This window comes from Gadus morhua, chromosome 9, assembly GCF_902167405.1.
Source record: "Gadus morhua chromosome 9, gadMor3.0, whole genome shotgun sequence".
In the NCBI taxonomy this organism is placed as follows: domain Eukaryota; kingdom Metazoa; phylum Chordata; class Actinopteri; order Gadiformes; family Gadidae; genus Gadus; species Gadus morhua.
The window spans coordinates 2,643,576-2,667,820 of NC_044056.1; the positions used below are offsets into that span (position 1 = coordinate 2,643,576).

At 46.6% G+C, this 24,245-nt stretch overlaps 2 protein-coding genes across 4 annotated transcripts in view; one reads left to right on the forward strand and one right to left on the reverse strand.

The window, feature by feature from the left end:
• Positions 1-1,629, reverse strand: part of wwox (WW domain containing oxidoreductase) — a 52,165-nt gene extending 50,536 nt beyond the window's left edge. Inside the window, exon 1 of the mRNA XM_030367066.1 lies at positions 1,370-1,629. Within this exon, the coding sequence (XP_030222926.1) occupies positions 1,370-1,476 (107 nt within the window). The 5' untranslated portion in view covers positions 1,477-1,629. The remainder of the gene's footprint in view (positions 1-1,369) is intronic.
• A 212-nt stretch (positions 1,630-1,841) lies between these two features.
• On the forward strand, positions 1,842-23,652 carry nfat5a (nuclear factor of activated T cells 5a). Of its 3 annotated transcripts, none has more exons than XM_030367012.1 (12): positions 1,842-2,181; positions 5,023-5,157; positions 12,409-13,042; positions 13,537-13,720; positions 13,836-14,026; positions 14,555-14,727; positions 16,245-16,379; positions 16,510-16,562; positions 16,638-16,770; positions 16,875-17,059; positions 17,311-19,789; positions 20,037-23,652. In XM_030367012.1, exons 1-12 carry the CDS (start codon positions 2,109-2,111, stop codon positions 20,396-20,398), a joined length of 4,737 nt encoding a protein of 1,578 aa, XP_030222872.1. In that variant the 5' UTR covers positions 1,842-2,108; the 3' UTR covers positions 20,399-23,652. The 3 variants fall into 3 exon arrangements, with proteins under 3 accessions (XP_030222872.1, XP_030222873.1, XP_030222874.1); XM_030367013.1 differs by having other exon boundaries at positions 17,314-19,789; XM_030367014.1 differs by lacking the exons at positions 1,842-2,181; positions 5,023-5,157 and adding an exon at positions 11,813-11,874.
• Positions 23,653-24,245: the final 593 nt, after the last annotated feature.

Genomic DNA, 24,245 nt, shown 5'->3' on the forward strand with positions numbered 1-24,245 from the left:
TTAGCATAGAGTCTTTATGGCTTCCCAATGGAAGATCATTGGACAACAATCCCAAATTGAGTACAACTTTGAAATGGATGGTGGATCCTCCTGGGTCGCGAATTAGAAAGTTGGGTCTTTGAAGGGCTTGTGAGTTCTAACAATCTCCAGAGAGCATGTTGTCTGGAGATGTAAGATACTGAGGGGTCAAGCAAGGCAAACGTGTCTGGGCTGAAGATCCAGAAGAACCAGGTCTTAGAACTTTTAATGATGGTAGACAATAACAGGGGGATGGTGAGGTTGTGAGGTACTGACAAGATAAAGTCGCTGTCTGGCTGCCACAAGGTCAGAGTCCAGATGGACCCAGCCTTTACTTTTTTGAAGATCTTTGAGGGGAGTTTGTAAAACACATACGTCTTCATGTGCTTCCTACATCTTGAGGTAATTTATGACCGTGGCGTGTTCCCTGAAAGATGAGGGGGGGGGAGGGACTGCGAGGGTAGGGGACACCAACGTCTGACTGTTGCTTTCTGTGCTTTCTCTCCACTGCGGTTCAATAAGTTAACGGACCGGACATCCAGGCCCAGTCTCTATTGACCAGTCAACCTACTCTGCAATCGTCACCTATATGGCCCCAGACGACGAGTGAAGTGCTAGTGACTAGTACTGACTACCACTTGTATGGTGCTGCATACAAGCAGCTGGAATGAGTTCTGTCTGCTGTATATCTCAGTAGACTCTTCTGGGACCAGTTGCAGTGAGGCACACCCCTTAAAGGTGACAGGCGTGGGCCTCATGGAGAGGGGCATGGGGCATACCCAGGACACATCTCTCTGGGCACCTTGGATTCCCCCAGCTGAAGCAAAACGATGTTTATTAATTTACAAATGTAAACCTACCCTTCGTTCTACTGTATGTGACTTATGTTTCATATTATGAAGTCAATTCTGGCAAATGAGACACTAATAAGAGCACTATTGAAACTACTGTTTATCTAGCTTTACAAATTTAGGCTACATGAAAGAATACACAGTATATTGCAAAAATACACCTGTATGCCACAAAGGGTTAACAGCAAGAAACACATTACGTTAAAATATAGCCTTCAAAAAGAGGCTCTTAACCATGTCCAGGTTTAGCCGTGACATGGGACGCTTCTGACGCTTCGCAGAAAAGTCCCATGAGAAGACCTGACCATTTATTGTACAGTTGCAATGCGACTCAAGGGTGAACACTCATTCCAATGAAAGTGTAGCCTTTTTTTTGTTTGTGCGTTTTTAAACTCAAAGCAACTATTATTCGGGATGCTATCGCCATTCGCCAACGATAACTTTCCATTATAATAATATGAATCCACTGTATGGTGTTCTTCGAAGGAAATCTTTCTTACTTTGCGAAATATACCCATCCATCCTTAGTAGACCTCTCTTCCCATCCAGGGGGCAATTCATCTTCGCTATCTGTGTCATCCATACCTGCGTACTTTAGAGCTGCCATAACGCTTACTAAAGCCTATAATCAAATATCAGTTCTACAGAATGAATGTGACTGTCAATGTTAAAAAAAAATAACAATTCACTGATTTAAGTACTTCCGCAAAGCCGTGACGTCGATGTTTACCGAAGTGCTTTCTGGGAATTTGAGGTGTATTGTAAATTGATAGACTCCACCATTCACCAATCACTCCATATATGTATTTATATTGTTTATATTGCGCCACTGAGATTATTGTTGCATGCATAACAGCTACACGTAGCTATCATGAATCATATCGAAATAAAGAAACTGAAAACTTCCAGCATGCGCACATTAGCATACTTAGTGACGTGACGGAGCCCCACGAGAGTGGGAGGAGTCAGGGGGGGGGGCTACCGTCTCCGGGCAGTGTGTGTGTGTATGTGTGTGTGTATTCGTTTCATCGTAGCTGTGTCTTCTCAAAGGCAAACTAATCGTGAAACGTAGTAATAAAAGTATGTTTACGTCTTAAGTGTTTGGTCGGATTATCAAATCCTGTATATATTGTGAACCATTCCGCTTATTAAACGCAAAAATTTACAGACCAAGAGGAGCCTGGCTTCGTTTCTGATCTAGAGAGGGTGTACGTCCCCTCCCCTCGATGAAGCGTTGCTATGCCCTCTGATTTTATATCCCTCCTTACCTCGGATCTGGACCTTAATTCCCCTAAGTCTCTTTACTCAAAAGGTAAGATCTTACTGCTTTGGTACTTCACGTTTACAACTAGTCCTGGTTTTGCATGTAGTGATGTGAATGTCAAGATAGCTCTCGTCAAGCTGCTAGCTAACACTACTTAGCCCTCTTTTCCTCTGCCATCCAATGTGGCTAACTAACTTGGCCAGCTAGCTCGGTTGGCTAGCTGAATGTGACATTTGCATAGATGAACTGCCTCAATGATGTCTTGGTGCCATACATTTAGAAGGACAATGTCCTGGTCGACATATTTCCTATTTAGAACAATTAAAACGGTCTACATGGTTGTAGTCCTCGTGTGTCTGTGCGCGTGTGAGTGTGTGCGTGTGCGTGACTGTCTGTGTGTTTATGTGTGTCCTTGTTGCCTATGGTTGTGAATGAACGTGCTATTTTGGTTAGTAGTGCATCTGTTGAAAGGGATTGGCCATTGGGTTTGGCCATGTCCAGATACTTCCGATCTTCAGTCATACCCACCTATCATAAACTACAAACAGCTGCTCTATTGCGCAATTTAGATTTATTGAGAGACGATTTAGTAACTTAGACCCGACCCAATACCTAGTACTTGTTGCTCTATGGTTATTTCCTCGTTTCAAGTAAGTGCAGCAGAACTTTGACCTACATATCTTCTATCATAACAGAGTATTCTACACTATAGAATATAGCACCCAGACCATACAATACAACTTACAATCAACAATGCTGCCTCTAGTCGTTCTAGGTTACCGTCAATAAATAGGGTTTGTTTACAAAAGGTTGCTTTGTTTTTTGTGAACTCCGATATTTAGTTTATGTAGTAAGTGATAGGCGTTGGGCATTGTTTATTTGTTAACCTTCATGTGTGAACTACCGAATGCACGCCCACATTCTATGCAGGGTATTCAGAGTTCACTTGCTACCTGACCAGTAGTGCAGCGCTTCTGCTATTTATAGCCTGCTAATGAACAACCCTGGCATTGTTATTTGACCTTGCAACTCCTAATGCTCTCAATGGATCAGGTCAAACGTGTGTGTGTGTGTGTGTGTGTGTGTGTGTGTGTGTGTGTGTGTGTGTGTGTGTGTGTGTGTGTGTGTGTGTGTGTGTGTGTGTGTGTGTGTGTGTGTGTGTGTGTGTGTGTGTGTGTGATTATTTCCATTTGGTAATGGGAGATTGATATGCATGACTTGTTCCAAATAGGTTACTTTATGGTCTGGCTGCCTGAAGGGATTCTAATAAACTTTCTAATAATGGTATCAATGTGGCATCCTTATTCGATGGCATCTTCAGGGGCTCAAAGTGGGCCTGGCACTTGGCAACACTTTAAGCATGTGTAATGTGAGGAGGGCATAGCAATGTGGTGAGGTAACTGGATTGTTCCAAGTGTAGGCTGTAGCCAGTGTTTCTCGACCACTGGGTAATAATAGCCCAATTTTGCAAAAATGTTGGAGAGGATGGTTGTTCAACCATTAAGGAGCAAGCCGCATATTGTACTATTGTAGTAATCCATTCTATTGTAAAATATATTGATACACTTCAATTAACTTCATTGCCGCCTCTCATATCTTAGATTGTTCAATTGAATTCAAACATTATGGTGAACTTATTATACACTCGCTAGAAGGGTTGAAATTGGTTTCAACAACCTGTAACATCATGACAAGCATTTCTTTGAACTCAAAATGACTCAGAAATACTAACAAGTAATCGTACCATGCTCAGCCATGTTTGCATCCCTATACTTCGAAACCGTGAACTCTTAACATCAATTTTGCAAAAGCATTCGTTAGTTATAAATCATCACTGGTATGACTCAAATGCCGGTAAATTATCACCCTGTGGTCTGAAGTATGTCTCCACGCTTTAAAGGATGTCAATGTGTGTGGACAGACACTGAGGTTACAAATGTGGTACCAATGTCAGAAGTGTACTGGGCATACTCTCCCTCTCAGAGCATTCTCTGTACGGCCTTCAGAGAGGTCCAAGTGTCTCAGTCGGGCCTGATGTCACGTCGGGCCTTAGTGGAGCCTGATGGGGTTCCCACACAAAGACGTTTTCTCCTCTCAGCAGACAAAGCACAAGGAACAGTAGACTTCTGATATGGGCATCGTTAGCTCATCAAGATTCCACAGAGAACCTATAATTATCCTACGCTATATTTATCCTTTGCCAAAGCTCTTCAGGTTTTTTCTCTATGTGGGCAAATTAATGGAGTGCAAATTGAACAATTGCTTGTCTGGTTGATCTTTCCAATCCGGCAGGTACAAAGACACAACTCTGAAGGGCTGTATTGGATCGTGGGTCTCTTAGCTTAGTAACTTTCTGTGGACTCCTCTTCTGGCAGCCATGTTTGCGTCAGAGAGGTGTGAGATCGTGTGTGTCTTCCGGACTTGTCGTTCTGCTGATGCTGAAGTATCGTATGACTGCTAGACTGCAACCCACGCTGGACACGGTCAACACAGATGAAATATCCATGTCGCCCTGTCGATGGGTCCTTGTTCCTTAGCAACCACCCTCCTAATGTGGCGCTTATCATGCATCAGTGGTGGTCTTTTCCAGTGTAGCCGTGGTGTTTGGTAATAGTCTACTGGGAATCCCACGTAATCAAGGATCTAGGCATGTTATGCTGGGTTTTATTTTACGCAGCCATGTGGAAGATGTGGTTACCCTGCGGGGTTTTCTTACCGCCTGTCACCCTGCACTACATTCCAACAGCTTCCCTCTCTATGAATGTGAAAGCCTAGCCCAGGGAAGTGTGTTGCTTTGGTTTTGGGTTGTATTTTTGTTTGATTGTTTGCCTGTTTTGCCTTCCCCCCCCCCCCCCCCCCCCCGTGTGTCATTGCTGCGCCGGTCTATAGAGTCAGTGTATGACCTCCTCCCTAAAGAGCTGCAGCTTCAGCCCCCATCCGCCCAGACCGACACGGCCGCCACGAGTCAAAAAAGTGGGGGAGGGGGAGAGGCGTGCCCGCCCCCTTCTGCAACCCTGGCATCAGGTGAGCTTCTGCATTTACGTCATTAACGCCATGATCTGGGATCAGTCTGGCATGGCCAAGGCCGTGACCCTACCTGCAGGGATCATAGCGGAGTCTAGATGGACTTCTCTCTCATTCTGATACCTTAGAAGAGTTGGCTGTGTGTATTCACTTAGAGATAGTTGTGTCTTGATATTGGGTTACTGTACATTCACACACCAAAAGCTGTAGAAGATGCAAAAATAGCAGAATAGCTGAAAACGCGACGCGGTCCAAAATATTTACATCGCTCATCACGAGAACCATTTGAACGTTCTACCTTGTTCCTCAAAACATTCAGAGCTTTTGTGGGGTCATTTACAGCTAAATCGCTGATAACTATTTGCATTAAGTTTAACTGTTTGCAAGTCTCATTTCCAGCTATCGCTCAAGCGTTTTATCGCTCCTATCGCTTTATCGCGCTTGTCTAATAGAAAGTGAATGGGCGTTTATCGCTCGAAACGCTTTATAACTTTTGGTGTGAACGTACAGTTAGAGATGTTTTTTTATCTTTGATAGTGGATTCGACACGTTTAGGTATAAGGTTTAACAGGATACGGTTAGGTAAGAGGTTGTGGTCAGGAAAAGCTGGGTCAGCTCTGTGGGGAAGCAAGGCATCATGGGAATCGCCACTAGAAAAGTCCCATTAAGTTGCACCAGCATCAGTGACTAGGGGCAACTGCAACCAAACATCTACCAGTGAAAGGTGCCTTCTTAATCAGAATTTACTTCAAAGTTAAACCTTTTTCACCAAAATTATGGAAAGCGGCGTCCATAGAGTGGCGAAGTCACGCCCGTTCCGGTAGAGCCCATGGGACCTATGAGATCGAAACATATGAATGGGTTTCAATGGAGAGAAAGTAATTATTTTCTGGTCCCAGTCTTTATATGCCCCGGATTACACATATGTTGATTGTGGATTTAAATGATAATTTTTCATGTCAAGAGTTTGACCGTTTATTGTGCAATTGTTCAGTTAAAGGCTGTAGAGAAAACACAATAAGAAAGACTACACCAGGGCTATTCAACCTCCTTAACAAGTGGGCCGAAAAGGAAAACCACTGGGGGTTCATGGGCCACACCGAGTAAAACTACGTGAATGAATCGCTACAAATAAATCGTACTTAAAGTAGTGTTAACTTAATATTAGAGCTGTCAAGCGATTAAAATATTTAATCGTGATTAATCGCATTAATGTCATAGTTAACTCTAATTAATCGCGATTAATCGCAAATTCTTTTTCTATGCTAAATATCCCTTGATTTTTTGTCCCAGAATTCTTCTCATTTTAATTATCTTATCAACATGGTGAAGTGCATCGGCTTGCCTTGTGCGAATTATTTTTTATTGATAACAACATTGGCATATACACTGATCAAAACAGGACGATACAAAAAAAGAACCTATAGTGCAATTAAACGACTGCTTTGAACAAATGTAATTTGAACATAGCAGTCAGGCTACTGCTTCTTTGTTTTGAGCCAAAGAAAAAAAATTTTTTTTTTTATTTTTTTTATAAAATAATTGCGTTAATCGTGCGATAAAAAAATTAACGCCGTTAAATTTGGTTTGCGTTAACGCCGTTAATAACGCGTTTAACTGACAGCTCTACTTAATATATATAGTGCTACTACATGGAATGAACTTGTCAGATGCATTCCTTCCTTCTTCACTTTTAATCGTATCATTATAAAAGATTTTGTTCTCACATATTTTGGACACGTATTTAGAATTCAACAATGTTGTTTGAATCATCACAAAACAGAACTACTGTACATATGAGACATTTTGAGCCAGTGAGTCAGTGAGAAAGATTGGAATGCCTTGTTTGCCTTGGCTCATCCTGAGACACTCATGCAGCTTCTCATAGGTCATGGAGCAACGTGCCCTTGGCACCAGATAACCATAGAGATGGCATTCATATGAGAAAAGCTAGACTCACACATATCAGTTGAGCCAAACTTTGTCAGAATAAGTGATGCCAGTTCCTGATTGTGGGGTACTGATAGTATCACCGGCTACACACAGATACCTGATTTGCATGCAACTATGTTTCTCCTTTATTTTATTTATTTTTTGCATGCAACCTCTTGCGGGCCAGAAAAAAATTAAGAGGGGCCGCATTTGGCCCACGGGCCGCTAGTTGAATAGGCCTGGACTACACGTCTCGTATGTGACGTCATGCTCCCTGCGACTGGCGTGGACAAGACCGACAATCTTCCCATCGGCATAACTGAAACTCTGCACGTGCCCCGACTTATAATGGTTTTCACCTCTTTCGATGCTTTTGTCCTCCCCTTGGAAAAAGCGGTGAAGTGGGGCAGAGAGATCGCCATGTCTGTACCGGAGTTCCAAGTGCGGGTGGTGACGTATATCATTCGCGTCAAGAGCAGCGAAGAGCTGTAGTTCACAATGCGGCCTCACACAAAACCTAACATTTTCAAACTTCGTTGCGAATTTTTTTTTCTTTGCATGAAAAATTATCATTTAAATCCACAAACAATTTATGTGTGATCCAGGGTATGTAAAGACTGGGACCAGAAGATAATTACGTTCTCACCATTGAAACCCATTCATATTTTTCGATCTCATCGGTTCCATGGGCTCTACCGGAAGGGGCGTGACTTCGCCACTCTAGAGGCCAGAGAAAATGTTACACTGGTTACTTATATTTATATCTATTAAAATGTGCGTGTCTACCCGGGTGTCATGTTTCCATCGGAGATCGGCTCACCGCTAGAGCTGATAAATACCAGTGACTATTGCAGAGTCATTTATCCTGGGAATATATGCCGATTGTAACCTTTCCCCTCCAAAGACAAAACCCAGATGTGAGTGGGTGTAAGTGGGTTTTTCTGTCCAGTGGGAAAGAGGCTCTGGTAATATATAACGAAGCTTTGGCTGTAAACGCCGTTAACTGGACGATGCAGCTTTGTGTTTTATTGAGGTCAGGGCCATGTAGTCTAATGCTAAGCCTCTGTCTTTTGGGTCTATTCCAACGCGACGGCGGGCGGCATAAATGTTCTGATAATGATAAGTACATGCATCAAAACGTCTTACAAAAAGTTACAGGGTTATCAGGAAGACACTATCACCCCTGAGTTAATTGTTGCCTTGAAAACAAACCCTGGTGAGTTTTCCCCCCCACCGATAGTACGATTTGTTTGGGGTGGTGTGAACGCTCATTTAAACTGGTGCAGACATTACAAATGTTCTCTTGTCCACTTGAAACGGGGGGGGGGGGGGGGGGGCTCTGTCCACTTCCAAGTGAACTCTCAGAGTTTGCAGGAGAAGTCTCAGGAGAGTTGAGTTGGGTGGAAACGTCTGAGTGCTGGAGAAAGGAGAGTTGTTCTGTGTTGTACTGCAGAAAGTGAAGCTTAGGAACATTTCCTTCAACAATGAGAGACTTCTCGGTGAGCGAGACTTGGTTGGGCACAATAACAAACCGGCCGATTCAAGTGAATGGTAAAGATAAAAGTAGTATTTCTGTGTAGGAATCCTTTCCACAATGTTCCACAAAGAAAATCTGAGCCTGTCAGTGTCCCAAACAAGCACTTTTAGAGGACGGACATTGACGAGGCGTTCTTGCCCTAAAGGATTACTTAGCAGCCTGTCTGTTGTGGATTACAGCTGAAGCTCTCTCGCTCAATACTGGACCCAGTTCAAAAGTAGTTGTCCGCTTTACTCCCTTAAACCAACATGATCGTAAAATAGGTTGAAAATTCCTGATGGTCTCCTTCAACGAGTAATATTTTAGTTTAGGTTTTCTTCTTGTGCACACACACACCATTTTCAAATACACTTTAGACAGTGCTGCCTCTCCATCATTTGCCGCTTTCTCTCTTCTCTCTAATTCCCTCATCTATTGACGTCTCTCTCCTCTCTCAATCTATTATCTGCTCTTATCTCTCTCTCATTCCTCCATCTAGTCCTTTCTTTTCTATCCATCATCTGTTACTGTCTCTTTTCTCTCTCCATTTTCTGTTGCTGTCTCTCTTCTCTCCATTTTCTGTTGCTGTCTCTCTTTCTCTCTCCATCATCTGTTGCCTCTTTTTTCCCTCCATCTGCAGCTGTCTCTCTTCTCTCTCCATAATCTGCTGCGCTCTCTCTTCTCTCTTTTATCTCCATAATCTGCTGCTGTCTCTCTCTTCTCTCTCTGATCACCTGCTGCTGTCTTTCTCATCTCTCTCCATCATCTACTGGTAAACTTAACTTTTCCCATAGCCGGTAGGAAGACAAGCTAAAAGTAAGACGTCCTGTCAAGAAACCAACATTTTTAGACAAAGGGTCTGAAAAGGTAAATTCCAAACGGTGTTGTAGACAATTAGTAATATATGTATTTTAAATCTTCTTCTGAAACCTTTACCATGTCGTTGTGAATGAGTTTATATTCAGAAGAAGATATCGGTAACAAAACAGGGAACACACAGGGAACTACCTACCTGACCTCCCTACTAACTACCCCTCACACAGGGAACTACCTACCTAACCTCCCTACCTACTAACTACCCCTCACACAGGGAACTACCTACCTAACCTCCCTACCTACTAACTACCCCTCACACAGGGAACTACCTACCTGACCTCCCTACTAACTACCCCTCACACAGGGAACTACCTACCTAACCTCCCTACCTACTAACTACCCCTCACACAGGGAACTCCCTACCTAACCTCCCTACTAACTACCCCTCACACAGGGAACTACCTACCTGACCTCCCTACTAACTACCCCTCACACAGGGAACTACCTACCTAACCTCCCTACTAACTACCCCTCACACAGGGAACTACCTACCTAACCTCCCTACCTACTAACTACCCCTCAAACAGAGAACTCCCTACCTAACCTCCCTACCTACTAACTACCCCTCACACAGGGAACTCCCTACCTAACCTCCCTACCTACTAACTACCCCTCACACAGGGAACTCCCTACCTAACCTCCCTACTAACTACCCCTCACACAGGGAACTCCCTACCTAACCTCCCTACCTACTAACTACCCCTCAAACAGAGAACTCCCTACCTAACCTCCCTACCTACTAACTACCCCTCACACAGGGAACTCCCTACCTAACCTCCCTACCTACTAACTACCCCTCACACAGGGAACTCCCTACCTAACCTCCCTACCTACTAACTACCCCTCACACAGGGAACTCCCTACCTAACCTCCCTACCTACTAACTACCCCTCACACAGGGAACTCCCTACCTAACCTCCCTACCTACTAACTACCCCTCAAACAGAGAACTCCCTACCTAACCTCCCTACCTACTAAGGCCTAAAAAAAAAAAAAAAAATCGGTTGCGGTTTCCGACCGACCCTGTCAATTTATGTGCGACCCAAATTATTTTATGTGCTTTAAAAAAAATTGATGCAAACTAATTACGTTTGTGTACAGCACCTCTTCATTCTGTACAAGGATGAGCGAATTTTCTCGTTTTTAAATGAAAACAACCTACCTGCCAATTTCAGCCGCTGAAAAAAAAAAAAAAAAAAGAGTCCCCTACCTACCCATGACCACAACTGACAACCAACAGGAACCAAATTATTATTTTTTTAGGCCTAACTACCCCTCACATTCTCTGGTATCCTGCCAGGAGCTGTGCAGCCTTCAGAGTTATTCATATCCAAATCTTTTACATTGATCCATTATTTATGAGCCTGCTTGATGCAATTGCTACTCTGCGCTCTAAAGGGTTTGCTGCAGCTGGCTTAATGTGAGCTTGCTCAGTCGGTGTAAGATGTGTCATATTGAGCCACTCAGAGTTAGACTATCCGACTTCAAAGAACTCCACTCTGTCCACTCTAACCGGCTGCAACTGAGTATCGGGAACTAGCATAGCTCGACTGGCAGGGCCGTGTGTGGGAGGGGTTTGGAAGTTTCACTAGTACGATTCTTGTAGACAAAGAGCTAGGCAAAGGCTGAACCACCTTATTTATTTGTGGAATATATCGGTTTTAGGTGATTATAGTTTTTCTATAATCATTATAGATTATAGTTATTTCAGTAATATAGGAGATTTCATTGCTGAAATCGATCAGCTTTAATTACAGATCCAGGTTATTGTTAACCTAAAAGCTAGTTGGAATGTGACTCATTGTGAAAAAAAGATACCCATTCTAACTTCTAAAAGTCCTCAGAAATGACACTGCATAACATAACAGCTCAATACATAGAGAAGTTGCCTCTAGCCATTGATAGAGAATCCCCATACAATTCAAAGAAAAAAAAAAAAAAAGGTATATTATTCTGTTCTTGGATCATGGTTAGGGGAAGGAAATAAATAATGACCGTGCAGGAACAATTATTGAAAGGTATCTAGAGATAGTAGTGTAGATAGGCATTGAGGGAGAAGCCCAAACAGTTCACTTGAAGAGCGAAATCTTGTTAATGCTACATATCCTGCCTCATTCAGCAGGTCCTAATGCATTGCTGGTCTAAAGCATGACAACCGTTATGTAGCCATTTCAGATGATCATGAACTAAACACACTAATCAAAGTGTCAGTGAATAATCCACCTCAAAAGGTCTACGTTCAGTATTTAACTTTTTTTTTTGATTGACAAAAGTTGAGTCTTGACTGATCAGCTCTCTTGTTGCTTATTGGCTGTCTCGTTTTTATTGCAGGAAGTTCCCCTGAGGCAGGGAGTGTCTGCATATAAAATGGTCTGCAGTTCACTGCTCCATAGGTCAGAGGCTTGTTTATTCTGTCTCCATGGCTACGCTTAGTCCCAACCAAATCTTCCAATTGGCATGCCAAAACTATTGTGTACTACTGAATGCAAATTACAGCAACTTCTGTAACCCTAGCAAATCCAAATTGGCGCCATGTCACCAGCTTGCAGATCTGGCTGTACCAGAACGATTTGACCCAGCCTTATTTATTTATTTTGTCCGAGCAATGTGTATGTACGGATTATAGCCTGCTTTTGTTTTCTGTAAACAAAGCATGTCAGTGTCACATTGATTTTTAACCGTAGGAATCAAAACAATACGGGCGCTGTCACCCTTCTCCACTTTAACTTCAGACTGCCTGATCGTTGCTCGCCGGCCCTCGCATGCTCAGTGGGGGCTGATAACTGACAACAGACGCCTATTGAATTTAGAGTTGGGAAGAGTGGAAATCTGGACTAAATCTGCACCAATCAGCTGCTCAGATGGGCCAGCCAGCCTGCGCGTCGGCGGGCCTTTCCCCCTAACTCTGTGGCTCTCATACACTACAGATACCCCCTCTCCCACCGCGTCCACCCCCCCGTCCGTGGCCATGGGAGCCCCCTGCTCCGGCCCCTCCACCGCCGCCCCCGCCCCGGCCTCGGAACACCTCAAGGCCCCCCAGCACCTCCACCCCCCCGGCGGTGGGGATGGCTCCGGGGCGGACGTGTTTGGCGGCGCGGAGGGGCCCCAGGGGAGCTGCGGGTCGGGCGGCGCAAGCGGGGCAGCCGGGGAGCCGGGGGCGGGCCCGCTGCCGCCGCCGCCGCCGCCGCACCAGAACACGCCGTCCAAGCGGCGGCCCGTGCTGAGCATCTCCCCGCCGCCCGAGGACCTGCTGGACGACAGCCAGATGTCCAGCCAGGAGGAGGCGGGGGGCGCCGCGGGGCCGGGGGGGCCCGACTCGGAGCACAGCAGCAGCATGTGGGCCGACGACTCGGCCTCCAACTTCAGCCTGGTCAGCTCCAGCTCGTACAACGACAACACGGAGGTCCCCCGCAAGTCCAGGAAGCGCACCCCCCGCCAGCGGCCCGGGCCCAAGCCCGCGCTCCCCGAGGACAGCATGGACGTGTTCGACGCCGACAGCGCCATGGCCCCGCACTTTGTCCTCTCCCAGCTGGGCTCCGACAAGGCCGGCCCCAAGGCCAGGTGAATATTAGTTTAACCAATCCCCTCGACCGGTCTCATTGGAGGGCCACATGCGGGAGTTATCGGTGGAGCTCGTTCCCCCGCTGAGGTGATGGACCTTAAGCCTGTTTTAATTAATAATCGTATTACCTAAACCCTTTTTGTAACGGTCAGGTGACGTGAGTATCATACTCCGACCAATAAGATCACAGTTTTGGCCTCATCAAATTGGAAACCAAGCAATAGGAAGTAGGTTCTCCAATAAATAAGTAAAAAGGATCTAACGAGCATTACGCATCAGGAAAAATACCAAGTGATAAAAAAGAAAAGATAGAATTGTTTTAATCAATAACAATCTGGGTTCTTTAATAAAATGCAATAAAATGTCACTTTGTATAATTTATCTGTCATCATTTGTTATATCAGAGCTTGTTATTGGGAGTTATTAGCTCTATATTCTGCTTGGGATACCATGTCTGAGGGTATTTAATCATGCACTGGTTGTTGCCATGCAGCTCTCTGGAAACGGTCTCTCTGGTGAAGGGGGGTCTCCTGTCAGGTCAGTACCCCCCCAAGATGGACGGCAAGGAGCTGAAGATCCTGGTGCAGCCGGAGACGCAGCACAGAGCTCGCTATCTGACCGAGGGCAGCCGGGGCTCTGTCAAAGACCGCACGCAGCAGAGCTTCCCCCAAGTCAAGGTCCGCCACCGCGCATGAAGCAAACACTCAGGAGTCCGTAACAACCAATGACCCCCTCGACCGTTAAAGCCGTGACCCTCCATCCGTGTCTCTTGTGTTTTCGTCGTCCCTCCAGTTGGACGGCGTGAGCGAGCCGGTGGTGCTGCAGGTGTTTGTGGCCAGCGACACCGGGAGAGTGAAGCCCCACGGGTTCTACCAGGCCTGCAAGGTGACGGGACGCAACACCACGGCCTGCAAGGAGACGGAGATCGAGGGGACCACGGTCATAGAGATCCCCTTGGAGCCCAGCGGGGACATGACGCTCGCGTAAGGACGCCTCTTGTTGTGTTACGCCAGCAGCAGGTCCCTTAGAGGAGCTCAGCTGGCCGTCGATTCGCTTGTTGCGTGCGAGGTCTATTTCTGCTCATGAAAACGTGTGGCTAGGGGCTTCCTGTTACTTATGTGTGGCTAAGTACTTTCCTGCTCAGTTGTAGGGCTGCTCGATTATGGGAAAAATCATAATCATGATTATTTTGGTCAATATTGAAATCACGATTATTCAAAGATTATTTTGAGTTTGAAAACGTGTTGGTCAAAAAGAAAATGTTCCAATGTAAAATCTTATACAGATATGTATCCAGCTTTTCTGCCCTTTCTATAAAACATAAAAATAAAATAAATAATGAAAGAAAAATAATAATGAAAAAAAATCGAAATACTCGATTATGTTAATTTTGTGATGGTTTGGCGCTAAAAAATCGCGAAATTGGGTGTATTGGGTTCAGCAGGGTTCCTTCCAGCCGTAGTAATGTGGCCGTGCTCCCTGGTGACCCTCTGGCTCTCTGATTCCCACAGAGTGGACTGCGTGGGGATCCTGAAGCTACGCAACGCAGACGTCGAGGCCCGTATCGGCGTGGCCGGCTCCAAGAAGAAGAGCACCCGGGCCCGGCTGGCCTTCAGGGTCAACATCCCCCAGGCCGACGGCTCGGTTCTGACGCTACAGACGCCCTCCTCGCCCATCCTCTGCAGTGAGTAGCCCGTCGCTCTGGCTCAGCCAACCGACCGGCCAGCCGTTGTGAAACGGGGGTTATGACACAGTAGGGTTGGGCAACGGCGTCTGTCTTCATGTTGCCAGATCGTTGTTTTTGTCGGATCAGTGGTTCCCAGACTGTAGGCCTACCACTGAATGTCAACACCTCATATTGGAATGGTAGACAATAGGTAAATACACATGCAGTGGCAGGTAGGGCTTTGACTCCGAACTTTGTTATTTGATATCATTCGAATATCAAAAAATAAATCAAAATGCGAACAAATATTAGGCAGTCCTTAATATTTGAACCTGTTATGGGCAGGCCAAGAGGGAGAGACGTCGGAGAACCCGACGCAGTCTATTCATAATATTGTAATGACCACGGAAGAGGCAGTGAATGAAGTATTGATTAGACAGCGATTTATTAGAAACCTAACAAACCGTTCGAACACGCAAGACCGGTAACCATAGCAACACCTTTAAACAAACCTCGCGAAGCCCAATCCGGGTCTTACTGAAGGCATTTAATGGGCAAAATATTATTAATAAATATTTGAATATTAATATTAATAAACAAACAAACTTTGAAAATGATTTTTGGGGAAAAGTCAAAGCCCTACTACAAGAAGGCCCAAACAGCTGGTGATAATGTGGATGGGGCTAGCCCAGCACCATTATCTGTGGTCAGAACTATTCAACTGTAAAGAACTATGAGCATGTTGAACATTGTGGTTAGTTCTGAGCATTCCAAGTTGGAAAGGATATTGGATATTAAACAGATATTTCCGGCGCAGACTCTGAAAGGATATTCATGTGGAAATGATACAGATGATACATTGAACTACTCGTATGGAATGCAGATCAAAGTTTTGGTGAACTGGCGTATTGAGAACAGAGACACAGGGTGGATGTAGACTTTGAAAAGAGACAGCAACTGGTCACCCTGCTGATAAACAAGGCTCAGCAAGTGGATATAGTGCTCTACCAGGAATATCTCTAAGTGCAGAGGAGGTGGGATTCTAACATCTGAGTTCTGATAATACCTCATAGACCAAGCACACGTAGACTCCGTCTGGACCAAGTGCAGTGTCTCCTGCCCATGCATCCAATAGAAGATATCTTAAAAAAAGACTTTCACCACTCAGCGATTGGACTGCTTTGGCTCCTTGCTTATTCCAATGTCGCCCAGGAGGGTAAACTGATACATTTTTAGATATCTTCCACTGGCTGGTGGGTGAACGGTGAAACTATAGGCTGGAGCACTGGGTCTTACTACTGCCTCCGGACAATTAAATTAAATTCAATATACAGTTGGATTGCCTTTAACACAGCAACAAGAGCTGCATTTGAATGTTTGTTATATAAATAAATGGTTTCATATTATCATTATTCATTTTATTGCTGTTGCTTGTGTTTTAGTTTGAGACAAATGACAAATGACAAATTTAGCATAGAGATAAAAAATCGTCTTTTGCGTGACTGTAACTATAATTGATTTGTCTGCGTGTGCAGCCCAGCCAGCTGGTGTCCCAGAGATCCTGAAGAAAAGCCTCCATAGCAGCTCTGCGACAGGAGGACAGGAAGTCTTCATCATTGGGAAGAACTTCCTCAAAGGAACCAAAGTCATTTTCCAGGAAAACATTTCAGGTACTTTAATCAGGCTGGCAAATCAAGGGGAGAACCTCTGTTTCAGAATTTCCGCGTTTCTATGTTTTTTTTGGGGGTGGGGGGGGAATACAAATTTTGCGTGGATGCTCATAATATGTGTCTCTCGCAGATGATACATCGTGGAAAGCCGAAGCTAAGATTGACATGGACCTCTTCCATCAGGTACATGCAAAGAATCGACTGTGTGCATGGTGTCAACCTCAGGAAAGTGTTTCTAACTCTCCTTCTGTGCCTCAGAATCATTTGATTGTGACGGTCCCTCCGTACCACAACCTGTCCATCACCTCTCCCACCACCGTGGGGATCTTCATCATGACCAACGCGGGTCGTTCCCACGACGCCCAGACGTTCACCTACACTCCAGAGTCTGGTATGACCCTGGCGCTATCTGGTAGACATCGATGTTCGTTGTTTTACAATTGGCCCACATCGCAGTGACATACTTCTGTTGGTTTCTTTTTTTTAAACCCACAGTGGATAGCAAAAAGCTTCTGGCAATCAAAACAGAGGGGACTTTGAAGGCCAACGCATGTCTGTTCGAAGGACATCTCAAATCGATGACACCTGAACAGACAGAAACTTCTGGGCAACCTCCGAAACCCCAGGAGATCACACCGATGGAAGTCACAAGCAACCCCACTCAGACTGACGTGTTCAAGGTATTAAAGCGTTGATTCCATTCGGCGCGGGTGAACTAAATGTCCGTATTCAGCATCGAGGACTGTTTATAACTCGATTGCTATTTGGGGAATTGGTTAGCCTAGCGATTGTTGTACTTGATTCTATGAACATCCTTTCTGTACCGACAGCGATACATTGATGCACTTCTTATGACAAATGTACTTATTGTAAGTCACTTTGGATAAAAGCGTCTGCTCAATGCCCTAAATGTAAATGTATTTGTCACCAGCAGGCGTCCACTGAAACCCTGATCTCAGCGCAGAAGAACCTAGAGCTCAGTTCCAGCTCCCTCCCCTCGGTGGAGTCTTTCCCCGGCCCGAGGCCCCTGCAGCCGGAGGACGTGGAGCTCCCCCAGGCCCCGCCGGTGTTCTCCAGCCTGGAGCCGCTCGGCGGTATACAGAAGCAAGACGTCTCCCCCACGGCCTCCTACCCCGTGTCGGCAGACACCACCCTCCCTCCCGTACCCCCGGAGGTGCCGCAGCAGTTTCTCCGAGACCCCCAGGAGAGCGTCTCTCCAGAGGCCCCGGCCGCCGCCCACGGGGTCGTCGTCGTGGCCCTTCCCCAGATGCCGCCGCCCTCTCAGCCCCAGCCCCAGCAGGCGTCCCTCTTCCCCCAGGAAGGCGTGGCCCAGCTGGAGAGGGCCGTCATGGAGCTGCAGGCGGAGGGCGGCAGCTCTCTCCAGCAGGTGTTCGAGGCCGCCGTGGCCCAGCAGCAGCTGAACTCGGTGCTGTACAGCCCAACGCCGTCGGCGGAGTCTCTGCAGCAACACGTCCAGGAGAACATGAACAGCCTCTGTCTCGGTAACACGGAAAACCCCCTCGCAACGCAGCAGCACCTAGAGATACAGCAGCAGCAGCGACAGCATCAGCAGCAGCAGCAGCAGCAAATGCAGTTTCAACAGCAGCAGCAGCATCAACAACAACTGCAACAACAACAACAAATGATTGGCAATCTGCAGATTCAGCAGCAGCTGCTGTTGCAGCCCCAGGACCAGTTGCAGCAGCAGCAGATCATCGAGAACATGCAACAGCAGCAGCAAGTCCTCGGCAACATACAACTCCAGGAGCAGCAGCAGCAACAAAACCAAATACTGAGCAACTTGCAGCAGCAGCATCAACTGCAGCAAGAGCAACAGAACCAAGCCCTGGGCGGTCTACAGCATCAGCAACAGAACCAGGCTCTGAATGGTCTTCAACAGCAGCAGCAGAACCATCCCCTGGGCAGTCTACAACCCAACCAAGCTTTGGGTGTGCTGCAACAGCACCAGGCGTTGAACAGTCTCCAGCACCAACATCAACAGACCCACTCCCTGAGCAGTCTGCAGCAGCACCATCAACAACAGAACCAGGCTCTGGGCGCCCTGCAGCAACAACAGAACCAAGCTCTGAATGTGCTGCAACAGCAGCAACAGAACCAAGCCCTGAACGCGCTGCAGCAGCAACAGCAGCAGCAACAGAACCAAGTTCTGAGCAGCATACAGCAGCAGCAACAGAACCAAGTTCTGAGCAGCATACAGCAGCAGCAACAGAAACAAGTCCTGAACATCATACAGCAGCAGCAGCAACAGAACCAAGCGCTGAGCTCCCTGCAGCAGCAGCAGAACCAGGCCCTGCAGCAGCAGCAGCTGCAGGAGCAGCAGGACCTGGAGATCTACAAGAATCAGTTCCAGCCCCAGATCCACTGCCCGCAGCCGCTGGCCTCGTCCCAGGCGCCGCAGTCGGTGTCCCTGCTGCAGCAGGCCGGCGAGCTGCTCACCATCCAGACCAGCTTCCCCCAGCCGCCGCCGGCCCACACGTCGCCCCCGCACCAGCTCTTCCAGTCCCCCGGCCCCCTCCCCGAGAGCCAGAGCCCCCAGCAGCAGGTCCAGGCCGCCCTGCTCCCCAGCGCCCTGGCCGTCCTGACGGGCGTCGGCCTCAGCCCCGAGCGGCAGTCCCCCGGCTCCACGCTCTTCCTGTCCGCCAGCCCCCAGCAGCCCCCCCAGCAGCAGACGGGCCTGGCCTTCCTGTCCTCCATGGAGACGTCTGCCAGCGAGCCGCAGTCCATCGGCCTGTTCCCGAACCCCCAGCAGCAGAGCATGCCCATGGAGCAGCAGCAGCCGCAGCAGGTGGTCCCGGGCGGCCCGCAGGGCTCCCTGTTCCAGGTCCTCCCCGGCCAGGCCGCCCCCCTCCCCCAGAGTCAGCCTCAGTCCACCGGCCTGCTGCTGTGCACCACCGACCTCAGCCCCCAGGCCATCCCCCCGGCGCTGCTCTTCAGCACCCAGAGCCCGGACGCCCCCGCCCTGGGGGGCTTGGGGGTCCGGGTCGGGATGCCCCAGCAGCAGGACGCGGCGGAGCCCATGTCCTTCCAGGACCAGAGCTCCCTCGGCGGCGGCGGCGGCCCTTCGTCAGGCGGCGCCCGGCGAAGGGGCCTCTACCAGGAGCAGCAGCCCATGCAGGTGGCGCCCTGCCCGGGCGGGGTCCCCGGGGGCCAGACCGTGGAGCTGTTCCTGCCTCAGGCGTCCATCTCCGGCCTGCCGAGCTCCATGGACACCCGGGAGCTGAGGACGCAGGCCACGGCGTCCGGCGCCACCATCTTCGTGGTCCAGGGCGGGGTGGGGGTGGTGGGCGCGCCCGGGCAGCAGCCGGCCGATCACTTCTTCCAGTCGTCGGTGGGCGGGAACGCGCCGGCCCAGGGCCAGCCCAAGGTCTTTGTGTTCGGGATCCAGAACGGTAAGGTGATCCCTTTGGGCTGCGGCCCTTGCTGCATGTAGCCACGTCATTCCCCTTTTGATTAGGATCAGGCGAGGGCTTTATTGAAAGCAGACGTCCTTGATGTTGAAGTGGACCGATCCTTTTGAGATAGATATTGTGATAATGTCAAATCCAAATCAACTTGAATTTAATCGTCTTTTTGCCCCTCCAGGGCTGGTTCCGTAGCCTGAGTTGTGGTTGGTCAAAGCTCTCTTGTATTCCCCAGACCCCTCCCAGCTGCTCAGCCCCTCCGGACCCGGCCTGGCCGCCCAGAGCCAGCCCCAGAACCTGCAGCCTCTCCTGGACGCCCCCATGGCCCAGACGGCCTCCTCCAGGCAGGCGCCCATGCACAGCGGATTAGTGGGCCCTCTGCAGACGAACCTTCAGGAACAGATGGCCAGTGCCATGCAGACAGGTACACAGTCGGCCCTGCAGTCCAGTTTACAGGCTTTGGAAACCACCTTGCCAACCCCGATGCAGACCGGCCTGGGGACGCAGCTCCAGGGGGGCCTGCAGAACAGTCTGCCGGCCTCCGCCAACATGGAGAAGATCGAGGACCTTCTGGATAGCCTGCAGAAGCAGTTATGACTACTGGGATCCAATGGCCCCCGCGTGCCTGCGTGCATGTTTGGGCGGGAATGCGCAACGTGGATTCCAGTGCATAACCTCTTCAGGCCAAACAATACAGGCGATCTGGCCTTTCCCTGTCAACAGCCCTCCGAATATTTCAATCATTCTGGAGAATTGAAACGCCCCACCTACTTTTTCCAGAAACACTCATTGTGAGGTTGTGTGAATCCCATTTTGGTGATCATTGTTATTGATTACCGTGCAAAACGATTTTTTGTTCGGGAGTGTAATGAGGAGGTATTATCCCTCCGCGGGATCATGGGGGGCCCAGTGATACCTACTGCCTCCACTGGTCTCACATGGGCTGTGTGTGTGTGTGTGTGTGTGTGTGTGTGTGTGCGTGTCTGTGTGTGTATCTGTGTCTGTGTCTGTGTGTGTGAGCGGTAAATCATGGGCCCCTAAAAGAGGTCAGGAAAGTTGGAATGGAAGAACGTGGGACAGGAATATTGATAAGATGGGAACCGTTGTGAGAAAGGGAACGATAAATGTCCGACAGTGGATCAGATTGCACATGCGCAGAGGAAAGATGCGTTCAATGTGTTTGTGAGCGTTAGACTGAAAGGCCATGTTTCTGGCGCCATCTAGTGTTTTGTAGTTACGTTGTTCATTGCCTGGTTAACCAAAGCTCTTTTCCTTTTTGTACGGTTTAGGTTTATTTTGTTTGTTGTCAAATAACCATTCATTTATGTGTGACTTTTATAAGAGTTGGCAACTTTTACAAAATCAATGTGAATTGAAAGAAACTTTACATTAGTGAAAATTAATATGTGTGGTTTTATAAACATTTTATCTCAAGCACTTTATAACCTCTTTTTGTCTAACCAGCTGATGTGCGTGTCCATCCACAGCTATCTATGGAACTAGATGTTTTGTACTTGGACGTGTTTGTTTAAAATAGAAAAAGTGTAACGCATTTGTCATTGAGAAAGTTAATATTTTAAACATCTTTGAGCATTTCTACATTGTCGTGTTATTATATACTTTTGTCCTGGTAAACATTGTATAGAATATTCACTGCTCAATTCTTCCATATTCAGTCATAAGTCAACGGAAAGACAGCGATGTTAACCATTCCCATGAAGAGAACTGTCATTTTTAAGAGTGTGTTATAGCGAGAGGAGGGGACAGGCCCTTGAGCTTTAATCGCTGACCGAAAATATGAAATGTCTAGATTATGATTGGGTTGCCGTTAACCGTTTACTGTACAATCGAGTTCTAGTTTTACGATGTGTTTGCTATTTAATTTGTCGGTTAGTTTTCTCTGAGGTGGTACATTGTGCAGTTGGGTGCCATGCAGAGCTGGAGTCGGGGCGACCCATTGAACTAAACTTCTGTTACATAGGGGGTGCCATTTGATTCGGCCTATGGTGCTATGAAACTTGACAAAAAGCACTTGTGATTTGATTATTAATACTCAATTCATTATACTCATATCACTCGTACAGATGTTGGAAAGGTCAGACAGAAGCATATAGCATACCAAAGCACCTGTGTCATTGTGTTCTTTTACTCATACTTATCCAGTTAGTTTCATGAAGTTTACTTATATACAGTTAAGTTATGCAGCTTGTTCATGATTCATTATTCAGTGTTGTCATCATTGTCATTGTTGTACCTAGATAAAGTGTATAAGGTACTTTTGTTTTGCAGTTCATTTGGTCACAATGACCCATTTCTTTCAATTGGAGAAATTCCAAATGCATTACCCGGTTCGTTTTGCAAAGTAATGCTACTTTACTTTTCATATCAAAGCAGTCTGATTATAATGAGCCAATTTTGTTGACCTAATCAGCCACCTAGAGAAATGAGTTAATGTATGCATTTGTTTACATCTTTGTATGCACACCATTATTGTCAAACAGATGTCCATTGTGATCCATTTTGAAGTATCTTTTATAGAATTTCATACTCATGAATACAGAGTATTTTTGTACTCCAAATTTTTGTAGTTTATGCTTATAGCATAGAATATCACAAATATGTTAGCCTTAAATCAGGCATAATTAATTTTGAAATTGCAACAGTCAATCAGATTGACCTATTGAGCAAATATCTTGGAACATAATTCTATCACTGCTCATGATTGACTATACCCAGCTTTTATAACATGACCATACTTTGATTTGACTAATTTCCTGTTGTTGGGGTCATGTTATAGGAATACACAAATGGCACTTTGACTCCCATTAACTGTACAGCAGATTTCAGTGGTGAAGCTTCCAAGCATTCCATTCTTTTAAGGAGGCGGGACTTAAAACAGTCAATGATAATGCAAGAGGTGGAAGAACAAAGATTCTTAAAGCCATATGACAACACAGAAAGCCAACCTGTGTCTTCAGTTTAGTGAATGTAAATTTACCTCATGCACTGGCTAAACCTCATGCTCCATTTATCGTTGGACCAATTACATTCTAGAGCCCCTACCACACACACACGCACACACACAAACATACTCTCCCTACACAAATTGGTTAAAGGATGACAATAAATGTTAAATATCCAAAAGATTTAAATGTGATACATACTGCAGGGGGGGCAACTGTGATGCTTTCAACATAACTGTGTGCCTTGATAACTCTTGTCCACCACTCGTTCATCTCGTTACCTAACTGGCTTTGTCTACTTGTATTAAGGCGGCGCACTTCCTGTGCGACGCCCAACATCCACATCAACCATTCTGTTGCTATCGTTAATCACTTTCTCCATAAAACTCAATTGCAAAATATCTGTGATGACGAGCATCAAACTGCTGTGCAGCTTTTCCATTCTAACGTTGTGTTGTTAACCTTTTAGTTTTTCTTGCCTCTTGAGATTTGTACATTTGAAGTGAAAGGGAAGCGACCGCTGAGATTGTTACGGTGAGGATCTGACGCTCAACATTGATGTTGCTGTGAAATGATTGACTTGAAAACGAGGAGGAGCAATCGGAATAAAATAAAACATTGATTGCCAATAATAACTGCTCTCCCCCCCACACACCCCGTTTGCTTTGTAGTTCATGTTATTTTAACAGTCAAATATATCGTAACCGTTCCGTGTAGTTTCAGCTTTCGTATCTAGCCTTCCGGCCCAGCAATAGGAGTAAAGGTCAACCTTAGTGTTATAAAACATCCTAATTAACATGTTATTTGCCTTTGTCTGGTCGTTTGTATACCCTTCTGTTTATATCTGTAATCTCGCTGCTACATTAAATGACTGAATACAGATTTCAACTGTCTGGTGTTTTATAATATCTGGGCTGGGGAATATTTGCAATAGGTAGGTCCTATGTGGTAGCCAGGTATTTTGTATTCAAGCAAACATATGCATATGACTGGATTACTGGATATATATAAAAAATAGTCAGTTACTTTAATGACCAAAGTACAAAGGTCGGTGGAATTTGCTTTTGGTAGGCAAGCTTAGTCTCAACCATAGAGTAGGGTCCAGCTGCGGCCCCGGAGAACAACACTCTGGAGTGACAACAACCCTGGCGCGACGGAAGTGATTTATTTTTTAAACCTTTTTTTACACACCGCTAAATTGGATACCAAAGATGAACCATTGAAGTAAATGTGACTGCCAATCAGGCCCCGAGGACTGTTGCATGTTTCCGGAATCCACCAGCGCTCAGAGGCCAAGCCTGGTATTGCAGTTGGTTTAGTGGGCTGTGGACGGGTCCCTCAAATCACGGGGCCCGGAAGTAGATATCCTCGTTCACTCCAATACAAGTGGGGAGCAGGAATGTGTCTCCGCAAAAAATGTGTGGATATCAATCAAAGGTTCATAATTATCTTTAGACCATGTACTAAAAAAAATTAAGTTT